This window comes from Odontesthes bonariensis, chromosome 21 (genome assembly GCF_027942865.1).
Source record: "Odontesthes bonariensis isolate fOdoBon6 chromosome 21, fOdoBon6.hap1, whole genome shotgun sequence".
Classification (NCBI taxonomy): Eukaryota; Metazoa; Chordata; class Actinopteri; order Atheriniformes; family Atherinopsidae; genus Odontesthes; species Odontesthes bonariensis.
In genome coordinates this window covers 8792262-8812671 of record NC_134526.1, presented here as the reverse complement: position 1 = coordinate 8812671, position 20410 = coordinate 8792262, and the positions used below count along the sequence as shown (strand labels likewise).

Sequence of the window (20410 nt, the reverse complement as noted above, 5' to 3'; positions counted from 1 at the left end):
CAAACTTGCCATTACTTATTTGAAAATAAAAAAAACTTATACAAAGGGCAACGTTTCGTGATTGAACATAAGACAGAAAACAATAGGACTTATTCCTGAGAGTTAAACTTATGTGGAGGAAGAGTATAGGAGCAGGTAAAAAAAAAGATTTAAAAAAAAAAGACAGTAAAAAGATGCAAGGCGTATATAAATACAAAATATAATGCTATATAAATCAGCTGTATTAGATAACTCAAAGCATAGGTGGTGAACTCTGATAATTTTGAAATGTTTACTGTATGCTCATAGAGATATAATCAAAAATAGGTTTTGAAAAATGATTATACTGTAGTAGTATGTATTATTTTTCTGCCACTGACACTTCCTTTCAGTTGGACTTAACGCTTTAATTTTAAAGGCAAACGTTCTAAACTTCCGGTATTTCTCCTTTACGTCTCATTAACTTTACGTGCTTACGCACCCTGACGTATGAATCATCCTTCCCAAAATGGCGATGCACCTGTTTGACTGGCGATTATCTTTCTGGTTATCTGCGCAACATTGAGTATTAACCACCTGGAACTCAGTGTTTGTAAACTGGAGACGGTTAATAAAGAGCTGGAGTGAATCTTGTCGGCCAAAATGTCCACAGAGGAGCTGTCAGCCTCGGATAGCGAGGCTGTGCTCGCCGGCGCAGGAGAGCGATGGGCGCCGGTGGGCGCCGTAGCCAGTCCCGAGGATGAACCCGGGAGCGGCGGTCAGACGAGGCAGAAAGGCTCGTCGCCGGCCACCGAGGAGGTGATGTCTGTCCGGCTAAAGAAGCTTGAGGAGGAGCAGGACTTGCTAAACTCCTCTCTGCTGGCCCTCACTTCTCACTTTGCCCAGGTTCAGTTCAGACTAAAGCAGATAGTTCACGCTCAGACCGAGGAGAAGGAGAGGATGCTGGCCGAGCTGGAGGAGTTCGCCTTCAGGGGATGCCCACACGTCGTGGGCTCCAGAGCTCATGATGCCACACAGCTGGAGAACTCGGTGAGCTGTTTGGTCCCGCTTCCACGAAATATATAAACACCGCGATCGTGCAGATATCTACCCTTCACACATTCTGTGGAAATGCCTGGGAAATATTAGAAATTGAAATATTTGTAGAACAGAGCAGTGATTCAAAGTATGGCAACAGGTTTCAGGTCAATAAAACTTCCCGTATTTACTCATTTTTGAGGCAATAATATAATATTCTGTGAAGTTATAATTTACTTATATTTCCAGCCTCCTTACATCTGATGATTAACGTCACATGTTTAGCTTTTAAGCCACTTTCCTGGTTTAAACTCGACCATCTGCTCAGAACTCTAGATTTGTCTTTACTAAATTTAGTTTCTTCACACAGCCTCACTCAGATAACCACATATAAGATTTGCCTTTGAGACGCACCTCCTTTTTGACACAACAAAAGATGCCATCCACATGTCCGGTTAAGTTATTTTGGGTTTATTTACCTTCAACAGTCTTGAATTCATAGTACAAGTCTGCATCTTGTAAATTAAATAAAGGAAACATCGTGTTGTGGGATTTATGTCTGCCTTACTAAAAATGAGGCTTATAATGTCATCGCGGAGGATGCTAATGCTTTCATTTAGATGCATGCTGTGAGTGTTAAACACAGTGATTCAGTGGCTGTGAGCCGTCTAATTAAAATGGGTAGTGCACTTGTTGCGTTACTCTCCAGGCTGCTTCGCCCGACCTGTGCTTTGTTCCCCGAGTTTCCTTATCTTTGGTGGAAAATGTTGCCTTTGTGTGCCACTCTCAGCAACACAGCCCAATGTAAACACCTCCAGCAGATCACTATCTGCGTAATGAAGGCTTCTGTGTACACAGTCATGTTGAAGCACCCTGCTTTGTTCATGTTGTTGTTCTCACAGAAGTGAAGTTTCAGCCTCATGTCATTATTAACTGCAGGAAAGGCGGCATTAGAGCTCACTGTGTGTTCTCTTTATTTCTCCCTTGTCACATGCTTCACTTGCAGGGTGATTTGGTGAGTATGACGTAAAAAGCCCCTCAGGAAAAATCTATTTTGCAGGGAACATTTGTTTTAGAAGCAACCGTGACTGCCCTGCAGTCTGAATATATTCATTGTGTCATTGTGGGTACTCCTCACTCGCTGTCTGCATAAATTACAATCCCTGTGTGTGTCTCCTGTCAGAGTGAAAGGGAGAAGAGGGAGCGTCTGGAGGCTCAGAGGGAAAAACAAAAGGATCTCATTTTCCAGCTGAAGACGCAGCTGGATGATCTCGAGCGTTTCGCCTATCAGGAGGGCAGCTACGACTCGCTGCCGCAGTCTGTCGTCATGGAGAGGCAGAAGGTGGGAGTGTAGAAAAGCAAAAATGCGGCACTTCGCTCCCGTCACTGCATAATATTAAAGTTCCAGGTCATGGTCAGCCAGCAGTAATCGCGTGTTGATAATGTTAAAAGAACATATCTACTATGAGCTACAAAAACCCCTGAAGTGTTCTTTGTTGGCTGTCTGTTGTATTCAGGAAATAATGGGGCTTTTTAAAAAAAAACAACAACAATAAAAAAAAAAAGTCAAACATTTCCTTTTAAAATTCTTTACTCATGCTTTCTCCTTTGTTTCTTTTATTACTGCTTTTTCTAGCTCGGCTGGATACTGCCCCATTAATAAGTTAACTTGTGAACTGCAGAAGTTGTAGCATGTGTGTGTATATATATATATTTAAACTCTTCCTGGCACCAAGCAACACTTCCTTGTTTGCATAACTGAAGATTGCATTCAAGGAAGTTCAACTTAATCATCTTCTGGAATCTCTGATTTGTTTGACCGTAATTTACAGCTCGATCTAGATGCACACGAGGATCAGGAAGTGGTGCGCTTAAAGAATGTGCCAGATAATTAGATCTGGCACATCATTCCAGAAGCACATTAAAGAGGTTGTAATTGGTATTTTTATGCTGTGAAAATAGTATGAAAGTGTTAGGGATGGACGTTAGAGAGCTTGTTTTGGAGCTCCTGTTAGCTTAACAGTGAGTTACTGCTCATCGTGTAGCTGTGCTGCTCTGGTACACTCTTACTGCTCTCATTAGTTTCCATTGCTGTTTTTGAATAACTTTCTGTCTGAATCTGCTCTGTCTGCCACCCTTTGATCCATGTTTCTAGTTACAGAGAGACATTATGTCCGAGTTTCCCTCCTATCTGTTTACTCATGCTGTGTTGTCACATCTTGTTACGTGTTATGTTGTGTGCTGATGGGTACATTGAGGTATTTTTATTCCTTTATATTATTGTCCCAAAAATGTAAATATAATAATAAAATTGTGATAATTACCATAAAATATGTTAAAGTAACATGTCTATATTAGAAAGGTAAGGACGTTAAAGTACAGCCGTTTGTATTCAAATGTAGGACCAGAAAATTCTCCTTAAACGATCTAAACTTTGCTACTTCCATTTTCTGGAGGAGAATAAGCTCCCCCTCAATGTGCACTGCATTTCTCAGTTACAGTATGCAAATCCCTCACTCACTGAAAGCTCATACTACTTTAAAGGAGCAGTGAAATCACCAACAAGAGGTTTATCCTTCAGTCTGTTTCACATTTTCCAGGTTATCATCGATGAGTTGATCAAGAAGTTGGATGTGAATCTGAACGAGGACATCGGTAACTTGTCGCCTGAGGAGCTGAGGCAGAGAGTGGACTCTGCCATTGCTCAGATAGTGAACCCAGCCAGAGTCAAAGAGCAGCTGGTGGATCAGCTGAAAACCCAGATCAGGGACCTGGAGATGTTCATCAACTTCATCCAGGGTAAGTAGGCGTCTGAGATGTCGCGGAAGAGGCTAAGATCCTAGTTTTTTATGCAGTGTCTGCCTGCTTGCTTGACCGTCTGTTCATTTTTTTTTTCTCCATTTCTTCTAAAAGATGAGGTGGGGAACCCCCTGTTGCCTGATGGTGGTGGACACACTCAGCAGCCACAAGCAGCAGGGATCAATGCCAGAGCCCCTGGTGTGAAAAAGAAAAGTCAGTCACTTTATAACAAATGGCTGTTTTAATTTAACTGCCTAATGCCTTTCTTTGTATAGAATATGCTCTGAAAAGGGTTTTTCAGAGCATAACGTGGGTTTCTAAATCCTTCCCATCTTCTGATTTTCCTCCTCTGCTTGCAGTGGATCCGGAGCAGGCCCAGAGGATGCGAGAGACCGGCCTGCAGCTGATCCAGAAGGCCCTCGCCGTGCTGCAGATCTTTGCTGCCAGCCAATTTGGCTGCGCAACCAGCCACGTGCCCCAGAGCATGTGGCCCCAGGAGTCTGCTGGGCAGGACTACGGGCCGCTGCTGCAGCGTCTGGAGGCAGCTGTAGAGAATGTGCGAGTGTTGGGCTCGCGCAGACATCCCTCTGTTGATCACGTGGTCAGCTACACCAGCACATCCACGCTCGGGGCCCGAGACGAGCTGACAATGGCTGTGAGGAAGGAGCTGGCGATTGCTCTGAAAGACTTGTTGTCTCACGGCCTCTATTCACCCTCGCAGACCATGAGCCTGGTGCTGGCACCCATCTCCTGCCTTCTGCCTTACAGACCAGCCCCACAAACAATGCACCCATGGGAACTTTTCATAAAGTACTACAACTCCAAAAACGGGAAGGCCTTCGTGGAGTCCCCGGCCCGCCAGCTCTCACAGTCCTTCAGCCTGCATGTTGGCGGCGGTCCGGTGACCGTCACCCCAAAGCAGTCTCTGCTGTGGGCCATTCACCACGTGCTGAGGGAGCACGGACGCTACAAGCGAGGACCGGACACGGAGTTCAAAGCTCTGGTGTGCATGGCTCTGAACGAGCAGCGCCTGGTGTCGTGGCTCAACCTGCTGTGCAAGTCTGGGACTCTGATACACCCACACTACCAGGCCTGGAGCTACATGGCCCAGACGGGCTTTGAAGGAGCGCTGCGCATCCTGGGTCGCATCAGCCACCTGAGATTCAACCTCCCAGTGGACCTGGCTGTTCGGCAGCTCAAGAACATTAAGGATGCTTTCTGACGAGGAAATGATTCAGCGAAAATTAAACCAACACGAATGGCAGCGTTAAAGCATTTTATCAGTTTAAACCACACTGCTGTTACCTGTTAGCATTCAGGACCAAAGTCTCTGAGTATGTAACCCTTTAACGGTTATTTAAGCATCGACCCATTTGAAGTGAAGTGCAAGTATGTGATGTCGACAGTACATGCATGGATGTTGTGTTAGTCAGCATATCGCAACACGTTTAAAAAATGCAAAACTGACAAGAAAACAGCGCTACTTGTACTGTAATCATGCCTTATAGTGGACACTGAGATTACCTCACCTTTAGTAAAGCCTTCCTGATCTTTGTGACCTGTGCTCAGCATACAGTATCATCCTCTGTTGTACCCAATCGTGCTCTGACTATGCCAAACACTGTGGGAGAAGCAACACTCGTACAGTAGTCGGTACTGTAAGTGTTTTCTCTTGGATGGTACAAGAAGAAAATGAGTGGGCAGAAACTTTCCAACTACTGTGACTTTTACACAGTAACCAGGAGCTTAGCAAGAAAATGCACTGACTGCTGTTACAGAAGGAATCATTCAGCAGGTAAACCGTGTGTAGCAAATTGGTTGATCGCAGAGGTAAACAAAAGCACTCAGGTCAACTTGAAAAGTAGCTTTTAGTTTCCACAGGACAGGCCAAGGTGTTGCGAAAGATTTCCCACAAATATGCAGCTTTCGGCTTTTGTCTCGACTCTGTTTTAAACCATCGAAGCTGTTGTTGTGTGAGCATTTCGACCCTGTATGAGCTGCTGCTTTTCTCCTCTTTCGAGAGTGATCTAATATGGTATGAATATATCTCATACTCAACATGGATGTAAAAGTTTTATTCCAGATTTTCTTTTTATCTTCCAGAAACGGCACCGATCGTACCCTTAATAACTGAATGTATAAACCATAGATGCTGTTAAACTGAGGTTAGTTTATATCTGCTGTAGGTTTTCTTACCGTTTATGGCGTTGAACCCTCAGTGTTCCTGTGACCAACGTGTATGTATCAAACCACTGGCTGTATTTGTATTTCCTGTGATGAAAACCTGATTCCTTTGTAATGCATTTTGTCAAACCTCTGTTTCTGTTTGGGCTACATTTAGTATGTGTAATGTCATATTTTCCCTGTTGTTTTGTTCAGTTGTTTATTTATTTTAATAGCTTGTTAGTGAAGTAAGTGGAACACATCAAAATGCTAAAAGTAGCTGCTGTACTGTAACTGGAGCAGTTTTTTGGGGGGAACAAGACTCACTCGATCATTTAGATGATCACATTTATGTTACTCTTATTTAATCATGAATCAAAGATAATATATTGGGATGTATGAACTGTGTTTGTTTTGGTTTTATTATATTTAAGGTGTACCTGTAAACACATTAAACCCTGAAAGAATGGCTGTGCTGCTTAGGTTTTTTTTTTATTTATTCATTTAGTTTTTGAGAAAATTAAAAATGGAGATTAGCATCCTTTAAAAGTCTAAAGGAAGTCTCACAAGTTTCAGATGGTGAAATTAACTGGTGAGTTTGAGAGCTCGTAGTTGTAGGTTCACCCATCCAGAGTACTTTGTTGGATTTATTCGACTTCAGAGCCAACCTTAATGTTGGAGTGTTGAGAAAGCAGCTCTAAATCTGACAGTGTTCATCATAATATTTGGATAATTAAAGGCCTACAGAAAGCTGACACTACACCCAATACATAATGATAATACATACACAGAGGAACAATAATGATCATTGGACCCTACACCAAAACATTTCATAAACGCATGAAATTTGCGATTTTGAATTTGCCGCTTGGAAATCCTTCGTGGAATTCCAGACTGGGGGCGGGGCTTCCGTGCGACGTCACATGTGCCATGGTTTTTTCTGGCTGCCGCTATTGTAGTATGCTTGTTGAGTGGTGAAGGCAATAAAACGTTGGGTTCAGTGCAGTTTTTATTGCGAGTAGATTTACGAAGTGCTGTGGATGCGTGTGTTCCCCTCAGCAGCTCACACCACCGGGGACAGAGGAAGCAGAGAGACCTGCGGTCGGAACTCTGTGTCTCCCTGTTCGCCTGCCTCCTCTCTGGTGAAATCAGCCGGAGCGCATCCCGCCGTGTTCAGCTCCCTGCGGTGTGGACGCTCAGGGGGAATCCACCTGGCGGAGAGCGGACACACTCTCCGCCAGGTGGAGAGTGGAAATCAGCCGGCAGAGCGGCTTGATGTAGGCCTTTAATGTAGGCCTTTAACTCATTATTTAAATTTTTTCTAATTGTTGTCATCAAAAGCTACAGATTGTTTTGATAAGATAACATTTCACCTGAATAAATAGCGCTGTTTTAAATGAGCATTTCCTCATCTAAACATCATAGAGATGTCTTCTAGGTTTTCATAACATCTTCACTTTTAACTAATTCTTACATTAGCCAAGAGGGCAGGAGGTTTGAAAATGCAGGAAATCAGTTTTGAATGACAAGTTTTTGCAATTTATACATACACACACATATATATATAGGCAAGGCAAGGCAAGGCAATTTTATTTATAGAGCACAATTCATACACAGGGCAATTCAAAGTGCTTTACAGCTACATAAAATCACAAGAAGGCAATAAAACCATTAAAAATTAATAAAAAAAATTAAAGAAAGAAATTTAAAAAAGAAAGAAATTTAAAACTCATTAAAATAATCATTAATTAATTAAATATATATATATATATATATATATATATATACTGATAATGCCACTGCTGTGTTCACTAGTACGAACATAATCAACTGCATGTAACTCAATAAATACATTATTTCTGATATCAAGGTTGTGCTATTTTACATATCAGAATAATAAAGAGATTCTTAATTCACAGATTCAATCATCACATTTTGTTTTTAAATAGAGGAGAGATTAAGCTTTGATGACTTTACCTAATACAATTTATTATGCGTTCCTTTTCTTCACAGCTTTACATCGGGATCAAAGTTTTACTGGATAATCATAAAATATTAAGTTCCAGTTTGCTTTCTTTTTTAAAAGCCAGACATAAATATAGTAATATACACCTTTGCAAGCATGGTTCGTTACATTTGTTTAGGTTTATTGTGCTGCTAATACTCATGTTTGTTTTTTGAGATTTTAAAAACTGACATTATTCAAGCAAAAGAGCTGTTTTTTTTCCCTGTGAAAACAGTCAAGATGCAAAATTAATATAGATATGTATAAACAAATGCTCGTTTTGGCTTTTTTATTTTTCAACATAAAATAAATAGACTGAATAATAAAGATATTTGAAGAATATTACGACGTGTCAAAGCAGAGAATCTATTACGGAAGTGACGTATAGAAATGCGCGGGTCAAAGGTGACGAAAACCTTCTGGGCTTCCTTTCCTGTTAGCGGTGGCCGTAGAACAGCATCAGTGAGTGAGATTTCTCTTTGAACAATCTTCATCCATCGCTCCAAATCTGCCTTAATCTGTTGATTTTATCACAACAAATCAACGACAAGCATCCCCCTTTCTAAACTGTGTCTGTTATTTTGTAAATTTGTGAATGATTATTTGATAAAAACGAGCAGTTAATTCGGCGCTGCGCTGATTTCAACATGGCAGCTCCCTTGATGTGGACGCGCAGTCTCCCATTGAACCTTCTCCGGAGGCATTTTCACACTACATATCGAGCCTTTTTGTTTTCATTTGAACCTAATGAGCCTCTGAAATGTACCGAGCATACACGAGAGTTGAATATATGTGTAAAAGACGGTTGTTGTTGCTGCTCCTTGGCCGGAAGCTAACGCAGCAACAAGGCTAAAACTTGAAACTTTTAGTGTTTGACTCGTGTGAAGTAACATCTGTTTTGTCTCTGAATTTGGTACAACGACAGGGGAGTTGACTAAGCGTGTGTATTATTTTCTATTTATCAGAAATGGGCAAGTTCATGAAGCCTGGGAAGGTGGTGATGGTCCTAGCTGGACGCTACGCCGGGCGTAAAGCTGTCATCGTCAAGGTAAAAAGCGGCCTCTGAACGGCTGTTATATGCTGCTAATGCAGCTGGATTTGTGGTATTCAATCTATGGAAAACGACACACATTATTTAATACTCACAGTCTGATCGAATGTTTGTTAGCCACTTATATGCAGTATTTGCAGCTTCTCAAAGTCATCTAATGCAACTGAAACCACAACCATCTAATAATTTGATTTCAAAGCTTTATATGCATGTTAAGCGATGTTTCCTTTAAAGATATTGATCACGTCAATATTAAAAAATGTTAAGTTTAGCTTCTGAAACTGCTGCTGTACTGTTGTTCAGGTAGCTGCTCCCTGCAGTAGATGCAAATACTTGTTTACAAAAGTGTTGCTGTGGTGCAAACCCATCTCTAACCTTCCAACCTGATGTCACTTCCGTCGCTCATCTCTCTACAGAACATTGATGATGGCACAGCTGACCGCCCTTACAGCCACGCTCTGGTCGCAGGCATCGACCGCTATCCTCGTAAGGTGACTACAACAATGGGCAAGAAGAAGATCGCTAAGAGGTCCAAGATCAAGGCCTTTGTGAAGGTCTTCAACTACAACCACCTCATGCCCACCAGGTCAGTGTCATTTGTCCACATCTCATGCACCTCTGTGGGCGAGACCTTCTTCATTGAAAGCCTGGCAACATCAATTCCTCCACTTTTGAAGTAAATCTTTAAATTGAGGCTTTATCATACAGGCAGAGCAACAGTTTTGACATTTATAGGTCTTTCCATGAGCATGTATCATATAAAGAAAACTAGCTTCAATCTGATGAGTCGCTGGTTTGATCAGTATTTTAGTCGCATGATGTAAAGAAACCAGCTTTGACGAGGCGACACACATCAAACACTGTGGGACTTCGTGACAATTAAGGTGTAAATTATACGTAGTTGGTTGTAATGGGCGCCTACAAATCTTTGAAATATTTTTGGAGTTGTTTTTCCACCATGTTTTATTTTATTTGACTTACTCCTTACAGCTGTGAGCAGTTTTCCCTTCTGCTCTTTTGTTTTGGGGAAATTACTTTGTATAGACAGCCATATGGGGTGTCCATCAGGTGCTAAAATATACAGATTCATTCGAATCTGACACTGCTCAAGTGGAAACATACTCTGAATGCAGTTTGGCTTTTAAATATGTTGACTTTGCTCCATTTTAACTTACTTATTTAGTACTTACATGAATCATTTAGTCCAGGGATGTCCAAAGTTGGTCCTCGAGTGCCGCTGTCCTGCAGGTTTTAGATGTTTCCCTGCTTCAACACACCCGATTCAGAGGAAATGGATCTCTTCCAAACATTAAGGACCGGATGTGGACATCCCCGATTTGGTTTATTAAACACGAAAAATTCCCTCTTTGTTTTGTTTGAGTCTTGACGACCATAAGATTTCTCAAAACCATTTGGATAAATATAATTGTTCACACATAATCACACTTTTTGTGGTATTCGTCTATCGCTTACTATGTTGTGCTGTTGAGGTGGAAAATGTTGAAGCATGAATGAAGCCTCAGTTTGTTGAGCAGTAAATATTTGCGTCTCTGTTTCACTGTTTGTTACCACGATGAAAATGGTTGTCTCTGAAACACCTAAAGTGGGTGTTGACATCAGTGTAAAACCGGTTAAGAATCTGTTAAAGTTGAGCTCATCTGTGCTGCTTCACCTGCAGATACTCTGTGGATATTCCTCTGGACAAAACTGTCGTCAACAAGGACGTCTTCAGGGATCCTGCTCTCAAACGCAAAGCCAGGCGGGAGGCAAAGGTCAAGTTTGAGGAGAGGTGAGTCGCTTGATGTAACAATAATTGAGCTTAGGCTACCTGCTGCTTGTCCAGCTGTGCTGATATTCTGTCTGTTGTGTTTTCAGGTACAAGACGGGCAAAAACAAGTGGTTCTTCCAGAAGCTCAGATTCTAACTTGTTCACTTGGTTTCACAAATAAATGTTTAAAAATGAGTTTTGGCTGTTGACTTCTTTCACTTTAATTAAGGTGCTGAGGGAATTGCTTCCTTTTAACATTAATCGGGGTGTTTGTAAAGTCTTAAAACAGATTTCCAAGACTGGAACCTTGAAAGCTGACATTTTTGTTAATTTATACGTACACAACTTACTTCTGCCTGTGAGGGACATGACTATAATTTTGATTTAAGTAATGAAGACTTTTTTTTTTTATTTCCATACACGTTTGTGGGTCATCATTATATGAAGATTATAAGATAAATGAAAGCGATGCAAAATCAAGGAAAAATATCAAGTGAATAGTTGAATAAGAGCACAGTTATAATTTGTCACTTGTGCTTTTAACATTTTCTAACTGCTCTTAACAGTAAATTCACAAAAATGATTGAAAATTTGCTATAAACTGCAGCTAAGTTTCTATTGTGATCAGCCATGACGTGAGTATATACCTGAATATATATATATATATATATATAAAAGATGTGTTTAGGCATATTATTTACATGGTAGACTTTTCTGTGGTACTTATACAGCCAAAAATATCAAGAGAGTCTGGCTGCAGACCTGCACTGTCAGGACCCACAGACCTGCACTGTCAGGACCCTGTTGCAGACCGTCACCTGCACTGTGAGGACCGGAAGTGCACTGTGAGGACCGGAAGTTGATTCGAAGCCTTTCAAAATAAAAGCGTGTGTATCGGAAGCACGTATTTTTAAACTATTTTAAACGCTATATTTTTCAAGAGGTCCTCACAAATGAATTAATTAGTTAACAGTATTCCCGGTCTATTGTTTTTATTTGTATTGTAAACTTTTGTTTGGTCACTGCACACATTTTCTCTTAGGCTCATATTCATAAGCCAACATCTCACAAGATGCCATAGGCCTATACTGTACATTTTATTGTATACTATAGAGTAAGTCACTGCTATTTCATTATCATTTCATTTTGACTTTATCGCACTGCTCTTTATATATATATATGTATTTGTTTCAATTAGTTTTTCTGTTGTATTATTCTGTATTTTTATCCTTAACCACCATAAATTTCATGTTTGGTTCTATGTCTATGCCAATTATGTTCTTGTGCTGCTGGAACACCTTAGTACCACTAAATAGTACCCTAACTCTTGATATCTACAGTATAATCTTAGTCAAATTATTAAGGGATCAATGAGAAAACATAAAAAGCACACCAAGTCACAACATGATCAAATGTTCTGTAGTGTTTATTCAGTCAAACATTCACAATATGACAAAAAATCTTTGTTTTTGTCGACTACCTGTTCACAAAATATCAACATGTCGTTAATATTGTGAAATATCATTTTGAAAGGCTCCAGGATCGCTTCTCTTTCATCCTCGTCCAGTTCTTCGTTCCACAACCTCCCTAGCCTGATTAACATAGACTTTCAAATCTCTTCGAGATTCTGGTCTGACCAAGACCATAACGAATACGATTCGAAATGGCCTGGTCAACCCGCCTCCCTCGGGTTGCTACTGGTTGTGGCCAGAAAAGGCTGTGCCTAAGCTTAAGCCAATCACACCACTCTTTCCTCTGACGTATGATTTAGCTACCAGCGGGGCCCGGCTAACTGGTAGATTAAACTCTTACCAAAGCCAGTAGGGAGCAAGGCGAAAACGTCTTTCCTGTCAAGAAATGATTCAAGGGCTGTTCTTTGCTCGATTTTTAACGAGAATCTCCCGTCGAACACTTTCATTGCAGCATCTACAGCAGTGTCAAAAGCTTGACGCTGCTCCATGTTGATATTGAATGAAGCGCTTCCGTGTACAATCCATGGGTTGAGTGGCAGTTCAACCACGTCACTACCTTGAACACGCCTCTACCCTGGGCCGTTGGCGCTGCTCAAAGTTGATTGCTTCCCGACAAAGTGGGTGGAGTTCCCATTTTTTCGGGAACTCGAATCCACCTGAATGAGCAGTTTGCCTGAGTAAGTGTAGCAGAGCCGAAGGTGTTGCGTCACTGCGAGGGCGGAGCCTGGGTACAACCTCCCATACTGTAGAGCAGCCTCTGCCTGTTCCTCTTCCCCCATGCCCAGAACGTCAGGCAGGTCCACTCGGGCAGACAACAGTGGTTTGTTGGCCTCAGCCCACTCTGCTGCATGTCTGCAATTTTGAAGAATGCGATCTTCAACCGAGTCCTATGGAAAAGACAGAAAGAAAGATGTCTGTCCTATACCTGCCACACCAACAGTATCTGACCAATAGATACTGTGCAAAAGCTTACGCCTTCCACTGGTGTGTCCACATCAGCAAGTCTGGCTCTCTTGGAGACCTCTGCCTGCTGCTCTTCTTCCTGAGTACTCAACTATTAATATGAATACATGCATTATACATACTTTATACTCTTACCTGAATTTGTAGTCCAGTTTTCTCTGTCCAGTTGCCAGGATTTAGTGACTGGGATAGGTTTCTAAAAGACAGAAAGTGAGGTGTCAGATGTTCTTCACTGCAACCTACATTCCCTTCATTTTCCTTTTACCCTTTTACAAACCAAACCACAACCTGCCAGAAGTTAGAAGCGTTGGCTAATACTTATGAGTACAAACAAACAAACAAATACATTATGCTTACCTTTAAATAAAATGCCACCTTTTGTATGTGCCTCTAAGTGGCTCTGCAGCTTGGACAATTTTGTTGGTTTAAATTGTAGGCACAGAGGGCAGTGAAACAGTTTGCAACATGACGTGCAGCGTTCGATTTTTGGCGTAGTGCCGGCGGTTGTTATTGAAATGTGCATCTGTAAGAGACAAATAATGTCGTAATAAGTAAAACTAAATTATATATATATATATATATATATATATAAATGGCGCATTTAAGTGAGCACTATCGATACGATAACAACGCTAAAGACTAGCCAAAAGTAAATAAACCTGATTCTTTAAAATTAATATAACTTTACAGTATATAGTTATTGAAATATGCATCTGTAAGAGACAAATAATGTCGTAATAAGTCAAACAAAATTATACAAGTCAGCACTATCGATACGAAAAATGGCACATTTAAGTGAGCACTATCGATAGGATAACAACGCTGAAGACTAGCCAAAAGTTTAAAAAAAACCCTGATTCTTTAAAATTAATATAACTTTAGAGTATATAGTGTGCAACGTAACGTTCCAGTGAATAAAGACTGTTTCTGTTTCTTCGTATGAAAGAAAGAGTAGTTTTCACTCGACTTTTACTCACCTCGTCGTCTCCACAGTTCAAATGGGGAACGAAAAATACGTGCTCCTCACTTGTCGCTTCGGGTCCTCACAGTGCAGGTGACGTCACAGTGCATGTCTGCAACTAAGGGTCCTGACAGTGCAGGTCTGCAGCCAGACCCCTCTCAAAAATATTGCTGCTTCTACTGAAGTAAACCATCTTGTGACGGTCAAATACGACTTTTGAGCTAAATTACTTGCTCACTTGCACACACGGGGAAAAAAATGTACATTCAAATACAACCCAAGAAATTAAAAGATTAGAAGTGATTCCATGAGAGGGACACTTCAGGATGAGCGGTTTGGAGACTAAGTTTGAGATGATTTGGACATGCGCAGAGGAGGGATAGAGGATATATTGGACACATGATGTTGAAGATGGAGCTGCCAGGCTGGAGGAAAAGAAGACCTCAGAGGGGGCTTTGTGAAGGAGGGCATGAAGAGCGTTGGTGTGACAGCAGAGGATGTAAAGGAGTCGGGACAGAGTGAGATGGACGATTCGCTGTAGCCCAAAGAAGACGACGTAGTTACAACCGTTGATTTAAATATAGGAAAAAGTTGCGGTAGCTACATTATCACAAAGCAATATGTAGAATTAGTGAATATAAAGTAGTTAGAGCAATCACATAGCATTAAAAGAATATATGACTAAACTGAAACATTACAAGCGTGATATACATCGTCTAAATATGGTAATATGAATAATTTTCCTCCTGCGGTGCTTCACGCATGTTTTCACGTAAAGCGACAGATTTCCGACAGCACCTAAACGCCTCTTGACGTAGCACGTTCGCTGTTTCTGAAAAATGAAACTGAAAGAATAAATATCACTTACAGCACATCGAAAATAAGACGTAAGTACTCCCTGAGCTGCTTTTTAAAATGTTTTTACTAAGAAACTTAAGTCATTACGTTAAATGAAACACTTTGATATAAAATCAGATATCGCTGCTTTTCCCCCTTTGTTTTTTTTATTTATTTTATTATTAAATTTGCTTTCGTGACATAAGATTGAAGTAGTTGTTGGGCTGTGCCTGAACCTGAGACCAGGCCCTCGACAGATTTATTGTTCTAAAGTTTTCTTCAGTTCCTTTTTTTCTTGTTGACACCGAGTCTTAGTTATTATTCCGTTTATTACTTATTGACTGACAACAAGCTAAAGCGGTTATGTTTTCTCAAACATTTCAGGTCACTTTCACAATGTCATCAGACGAGGTGAGACGTCGTTATGCTTCTTCCTGTTGTTTTAATTTGAGTAGCACAACTTTCACTGAGGCAGATAATGACATATTCGCTACATTCTAATAGAAATATCGATGAAATTGAGTTAATCGGTTTTATTTCTTCATTTTAATGTTTTTCAACTTGTGTTTCAGGATTTCTCCCTGGTGACAGACACCCAGCCCTCAGAGGACACCTTGGAGGGAGTCCAGGCTTTGATTAACAACTGCAAGGTCCATAAAAACCCTTCCACAATCCACACAACCTTCAACAGTTAAATGTCATTGATCTACATTTGTACAGTGATTAAAAGCCACCCACTTATGGTCAGAAAATGCAAAATACTGTAAATATTTACCCCAAAATGTCACCATGAACCCTTTATGGTGATATTATAAGTTTAAGCCTCAGTGTGTGCTTTAGATAGCACCTTGGAACAAAACGAGAAGTAAAATGTGAAGCTTTTATGAGAAAAAATGACAAAATTAAATGTTTAAATGTTTTTAAGGAGCAGCACTTTCTTTTAAAGTCAACAAGAAAAAGTAGCAGAATATTTTCTCCACAGCTGTAAATATTTATAGGTTTTAGGCTGCTGGAACAAATCTCGATAGATTGAAATAAGTAGAATAACGGAGAGCCTCTGATGCTGCTGCATCCACAGAAACAGTACGAGATGCTGCTGGAGGAGCACAAGGAGCTGGTCGACAGCAAGAATGACCAGCTGGACATGATCAAGCAGTTCAGGCAGCGAACTGAGAAAATCACCCAGATTCTGAAAGAAGATGAGCGCACGTACAGAGAGCAGACTGCAGATGAAAAGGTGTGTGTTCTCTCTGATGTTTGAGCCTGACTGTGTGAACACTGGACAGTTGAGCAGATGTTATCGGGCTGTTTTGGGTTTCTAGTTGAGGCTGGATGTGGTGAAGCAGGAGGGGAGCGATCTGACGAGGGAGATCCAGAACATCCAGGCTGCTATAAAGGAAGAGGAGGCTCAGAACGCCTACCTGAGAGCGCAGACGGACGTACGTTAATCAGAGAGTTCGCACCTCCACGTGCATCGCGTTTCTCTGCTGAACCCCGTGGGGTCTGTCCATTTCAGGTGTTCTCCGCCATGCCGGAGAGGAAGTTCGTCTTCAACGGTCTGACGGGAGACGCAGACGACTGGAAGACTTTTGAGATGAAGCCGCACATAACTTACCCGATGGAGGGAGGAACGGCACTGATCACGTTCGAGGAGGAGGAAGGTGAGTTTGTGCTCAGGCATGGATGAGCAAGTCAGGTTTTTACTTACAGCTGCATAAAAACTTGGGACAAGATTTAAGGATGATAATTACAACCAAACTATCAAACAGGTTGGGATGCTAACCATTTCAAACAAATTTTTCATTTAAAGTTGTACAAAGAGAACATGTTGATACTGAGAAGTTTCAACATTTGCTCATTTTGAATTGAATTCTTATGACTTGCTGTCGTGTAAGAAGAAAGATGGTAAGTAGGCAAACTCAGCAGTCCTTTGTACTTCTTTGAGTTGACCTTTTCTATTGAACGTTGGTCACAATAGAGACGGCGACGCATGATGTCAACTCTCAAGCCCCCAGAGTCCAAAAATCCAACAGCCTTTATGCAGAACTGGGAGGACACCTGTTCTGCTTTAGTCTGTTCCAGAAACCAAAAAAGGAACGTACACAGCTGTCTTACCTCAGAAAAATCAAACGGCACGCCAAAGCAAAAACTCATACACAAATTAAATGGTTGGAAAAAAAAAAGATAACCAGTTCTAACACTTAACTTCAAAATAAATCAAACACACAAAACAAATTACCACTCAGAGAAAAACCCTCCACTTGGTTTCACCCAATGATGACCTCACCGATACCTAAAGTCAGGAAGTGCTGGGCCAGCCTCTTATTATTATTATTATTTGTTGTGACTAAAAGAAAGTCACTGCCCCTTTTCATTGTTCTTAGATTTGTAACAGGAAATACAAATAATAGGACGCATTTATCTCAAATTTATTCTTACATTTAGCACTCTTTTCCAACTGTAGAACTGTACGTGCATGTAGAAAATATTTTTTGATGTCGCCGGTTTTATTCTTGTCTAAATTTGCTGATGTAATAACTTATTTTTTTCCTAAAACAGATAAACAGACTATGTTTTGTTGTAAATGTTTTTGCTGCAGTGTCACAACAAGCCACTAGAGGGCAAAAAGGAGCTAAACGTTTCAGCCTCTGCAGACGTCGCTGCTCAGATGTTTCTGTTGAAATGTAGACGTGCCTGCTCATCGACTTTCACTTTGGTTATTAATAATGCTTCTGTTTTGCCATCAGTTGCGAGTAATATTCTGAAGATAGAGACACATAAACTGGATCTGGGAGGAGAGTGCAGCATCTCTGTGGAGGCCAGGCCAGTTCACCTGATGGTTCCCAGTCTGGTGGAGGTAAAGCAACACAAACTAATGTGTGAAATCGAGCTTTTAAGTGAAGCCTGTAAGTGATCGGTGCTGCTCCCGTCCTGCAGATCGACTCCGAGGTTTGTTCTCACCGCGTTTTAATCTCCAACCTGCCCAAGATGGACACAGAGACCCTGGTGAACAAGCTGGAGATCCACTTCTCCAAAAGGAAGAACGGAGGCGGCGAGGTGGACTCCTGTGAATTCCTGTCCGACTCCGGGACTGTGGTCGTTGCGTTTGTGGAGAACAACAGTGAGCATTAGAGTTACTAATATACTGTAGGCCCACGGCTTCTTTTTAAGTTGAAACATTTGTGAATATTTATTACACGTTACTGTGTTTTTCTCCCATCAGTTGCCAAAGGTTTGACAGGAACAGAGTATCATGAAGTGCAGCTACAACAAACAAAGCACAGAGTGAGAGTGACTCCGTTTCTGAATGGAAAGATCACAAATCTACAGGTGAGCGCACTTGTCAGGAGAAAAAAAAAAAGTCCCACTGTTTTAAATCTGTGACGCCTTCTCTGGAAATCAGATTTTTGTCTTTTCCTCGTCAGACCAAGATGACGATGTGTCCGCGGACGGTGCTGCTGACGGGAATACCAGACGTCATGGAGCAGGAAACTTTGCAGGATATAATAGAAATCCACTTCCAAAAAAACGGCAACGGCGGAGGAGAGATCGAAGCCTTCCTCTACAACCCGCTGGGTCAGCACGCCGAGGCAGTGTTTGGCGGCATCTCCCCAAACACAGAGGAGTAGCTGAGGATTCACCTCGGCTCAGTAAAAACTGGGAAAAGCAAATGCAGCAGCCAAAAAAGCCAAAAAAATCTAGAAAACTTTCTCTGACCGAGGTCAGTAAAACTAAGCATAAAATATAATTAACCTCTTGTTTTGGCATCAGTAAATAGGTGGGTGATTTTTCTTTAACAAAATCTATATTAATAAAACCAAAATGTTTTTGGATGAGGGAAGTCTTTAACCTGAGTGTGACTTCAATGATGAGGCATTTACCTCAGTGAATATTGGTGTGTTCAACATTTACATCCTTGAGAAAACTAATAGTTTAATGACGGAAATACAAACCGATGATCTGCTGTAACATTAATTTATCACGGGACAATAAAATTACACGATGGATGTGATTTCTCATTTAATTTGTGAACCTGGTACATTTTCCTAATGACTTTGGTGTTACTGCCCTGAAGAAGGCACTCATGCCGCTACGCGTGGGCCTTGTTTTTAATGTCCAAGTAGGACTTGTCAAGTAATAAAGACATTTTAATTGGGAGTGCTTTAGTCAGAGAATTTTTTTTGACTTTGGTTTTATTCAGCTTTTTATTTCATACATCCTGGCATTCATCTGTATAACTATATATGTATATATATATCTTTGTATTTATTTATATACATAAATATATCCGTTAACGCATTAAATTTGACATATTTAAAGAAGTTGCGCACGTTAATCTTGCCTAAAAAGCTGACTTTGCGTTAAAATGCAGGCTCTCAAAATTACCGCAAATTACCCCGTTAACGGAACTAGTTCAGTTTAATTCAGTTTATGCCACTTGTTTGAAATCGAGACTAGATCGAGATGGTATTCTGCATTCCTTGGTTGTAAAGAGAGCTTATTTGAGTTCCTGTTGCCTTCCCATCATCTCGAACCAGTCTGCCCATTCTCCTCTGGCCTCTCACACCAACAGGACATTTATCTCCACAACTGCCGCTCACTGGATATTTTCTCTTTTTGGACCATTCTCTGTAAACCTTAGAGATGGTTGTGGGTGAAAATCCCAGCAGATCAGCAGTTTCTGAAACACTCAGACCAGCCCGCGGGCACCAACAACCATGCCACGTTTCAAAGTCACTTAGATCCCCTTTCGTCCCTATTCTGGTGCTCTGTTTGAACTTCAGAAGGTTGTCTTGACCATAGACATAAATATAGGTAGACGCCTCATAGACTGACGCTGCCTATTGGAGCTGACGTATCAGCGCGGCCGCCATCTTGGCTGGGTCTCCAATGCCCCCACATTGCATTTATTTCGACTGAGGACGGTGTATATCCCCAACTACAATAATCATAACCTCCCGAATATTTACAGGATTTTCACACGGTTTGGTTTGTTACAAACGGCGGCAATTTAGTTATGATACAGGACGCTGTCACACATAAAAAATATGTGCTTTCATGCTGAAAAACTCTGTAGACTATGTATGATGCTCTTTAACAAAGACATATGGTAGGCTATGGCATATTGATAAAATTATAAATTAATTTAAATATAAATTTGATATTTTAATAAAGAAACCAGTTTGATTGTTCATTTGAATTTACTTCTCTCTCATACACACACACACACACACACACACACACACACACAACACTTCTGTAAAACATACATACAAGCTCCCATAGAGATTCAAGGATTTTTTTTATTTGTATTCCAACAACAAAATTTTGTTGGCACTCAAGAAAAACAGACAAAAAACCAACAATGAATAAAGTAAGGGCTGGGGAGCTGAAA

General features: G+C 40.9%; 3 protein-coding genes and 1 long non-coding RNA gene across 5 annotated transcripts; 3 read left to right on the top strand and 1 right to left on the bottom strand.

The window, feature by feature from the left end:
* Window positions 1-473: 473 nt before the first annotated feature.
* On the top strand, window positions 474-6427 carry rundc1 (RUN domain containing 1). The gene is made up of 5 exons (XM_075454422.1): window positions 474-1008; window positions 2180-2338; window positions 3597-3795; window positions 3910-4008; window positions 4155-6427. Exons 1-5 carry the CDS (start codon window positions 622-624, stop codon window positions 5015-5017), a joined length of 1707 nt encoding a protein of 568 aa, XP_075310537.1. The 5' UTR covers window positions 474-621; the 3' UTR covers window positions 5018-6427.
* Window positions 6428-8350: 1923 nt separating this feature from the next.
* rpl27 (ribosomal protein L27) lies at window positions 8351-10977 on the top strand. The gene is made up of 5 exons (XM_075453444.1): window positions 8351-8425; window positions 8929-9011; window positions 9431-9600; window positions 10693-10803; window positions 10890-10977. Exons 2-5 carry the CDS (start codon window positions 8931-8933, stop codon window positions 10936-10938), a joined length of 411 nt encoding a protein of 136 aa, XP_075309559.1. The 5' UTR covers window positions 8351-8425; window positions 8929-8930; the 3' UTR covers window positions 10939-10977.
* Window positions 10978-12123: 1146 nt separating this feature from the next.
* Window positions 12124-16464, bottom strand: LOC142370870 (uncharacterized). 2 transcript variants are annotated; one of them, XR_012767911.1, is made up of 5 exons: window positions 14195-16464; window positions 13575-13740; window positions 13228-13413; window positions 12990-13141; window positions 12127-12365 (listed from the first exon to the last, which is right to left on the bottom strand). It is a non-coding gene; the product is annotated as an uncharacterized LOC142370870 (long non-coding RNA). The 2 variants fall into 2 exon arrangements; XR_012767910.1 differs by having other exon boundaries at window positions 12124-13141.
* Window positions 14977-19173, top strand: ifi35 (interferon-induced protein 35). The gene is made up of 10 exons (XM_075453389.1): window positions 14977-15065; window positions 15400-15426; window positions 15588-15665; window positions 16094-16252; window positions 16338-16454; window positions 16532-16676; window positions 17763-17872; window positions 17953-18136; window positions 18239-18345; window positions 18441-19173. The coding sequence occupies exons 2-10, from the start codon at window positions 15412-15414 to the stop codon at window positions 18642-18644; spliced, it is 1119 nt and encodes a 372-aa protein (XP_075309504.1). The 5' UTR covers window positions 14977-15065; window positions 15400-15411; the 3' UTR covers window positions 18645-19173.
* The last annotated feature ends 1237 nt before the right edge of the window (window positions 19174-20410 follow it).

What these genes read in the sequence shown, in the direction of transcription:
- ifi35 (XM_075453389.1), top strand. An exon ending in TGCGTTTGTGGAGAACAACA is followed by an intron (nt 18,137 to 18,238) that starts GTGAGCATTAGA and finishes TTCTCCCATCAG; the next exon opens with TTGCCAAAGGTTTGACAGGA. An exon ending in GAAAGATCACAAATCTACAG is followed by an intron (nt 18,346 to 18,440) that starts GTGAGCGCACTT and finishes TTTCCTCGTCAG; the next exon opens with ACCAAGATGACGATGTGTCC.
- rpl27 (XM_075453444.1), top strand. Translation starts at nt 8,931, where the DNA reads ATGGGCAAGTTCATGAAGCCTGGGAAGGTGGTGATGGTCCTAGCTGGA. An exon ending in AACCACCTCATGCCCACCAG is followed by an intron (nt 9,601 to 10,692) that starts GTCAGTGTCATT and finishes CTTCACCTGCAG; the next exon opens with ATACTCTGTGGATATTCCTC. An exon ending in AAGGTCAAGTTTGAGGAGAG is followed by an intron (nt 10,804 to 10,889) that starts GTGAGTCGCTTG and finishes TTGTGTTTTCAG; the next exon opens with GTACAAGACGGGCAAAAACA.
- rundc1 (XM_075454422.1), top strand. Translation starts at nt 622, where the DNA reads ATGTCCACAGAGGAGCTGTCAGCCTCGGATAGCGAGGCTGTGCTCGCC. An exon ending in TCGTCATGGAGAGGCAGAAG is followed by an intron (nt 2,339 to 3,596) that starts GTGGGAGTGTAG and finishes CACATTTTCCAG; the next exon opens with GTTATCATCGATGAGTTGAT. An exon ending in GTTCATCAACTTCATCCAGG is followed by an intron (nt 3,796 to 3,909) that starts GTAAGTAGGCGT and finishes TTCTTCTAAAAG; the next exon opens with ATGAGGTGGGGAACCCCCTG.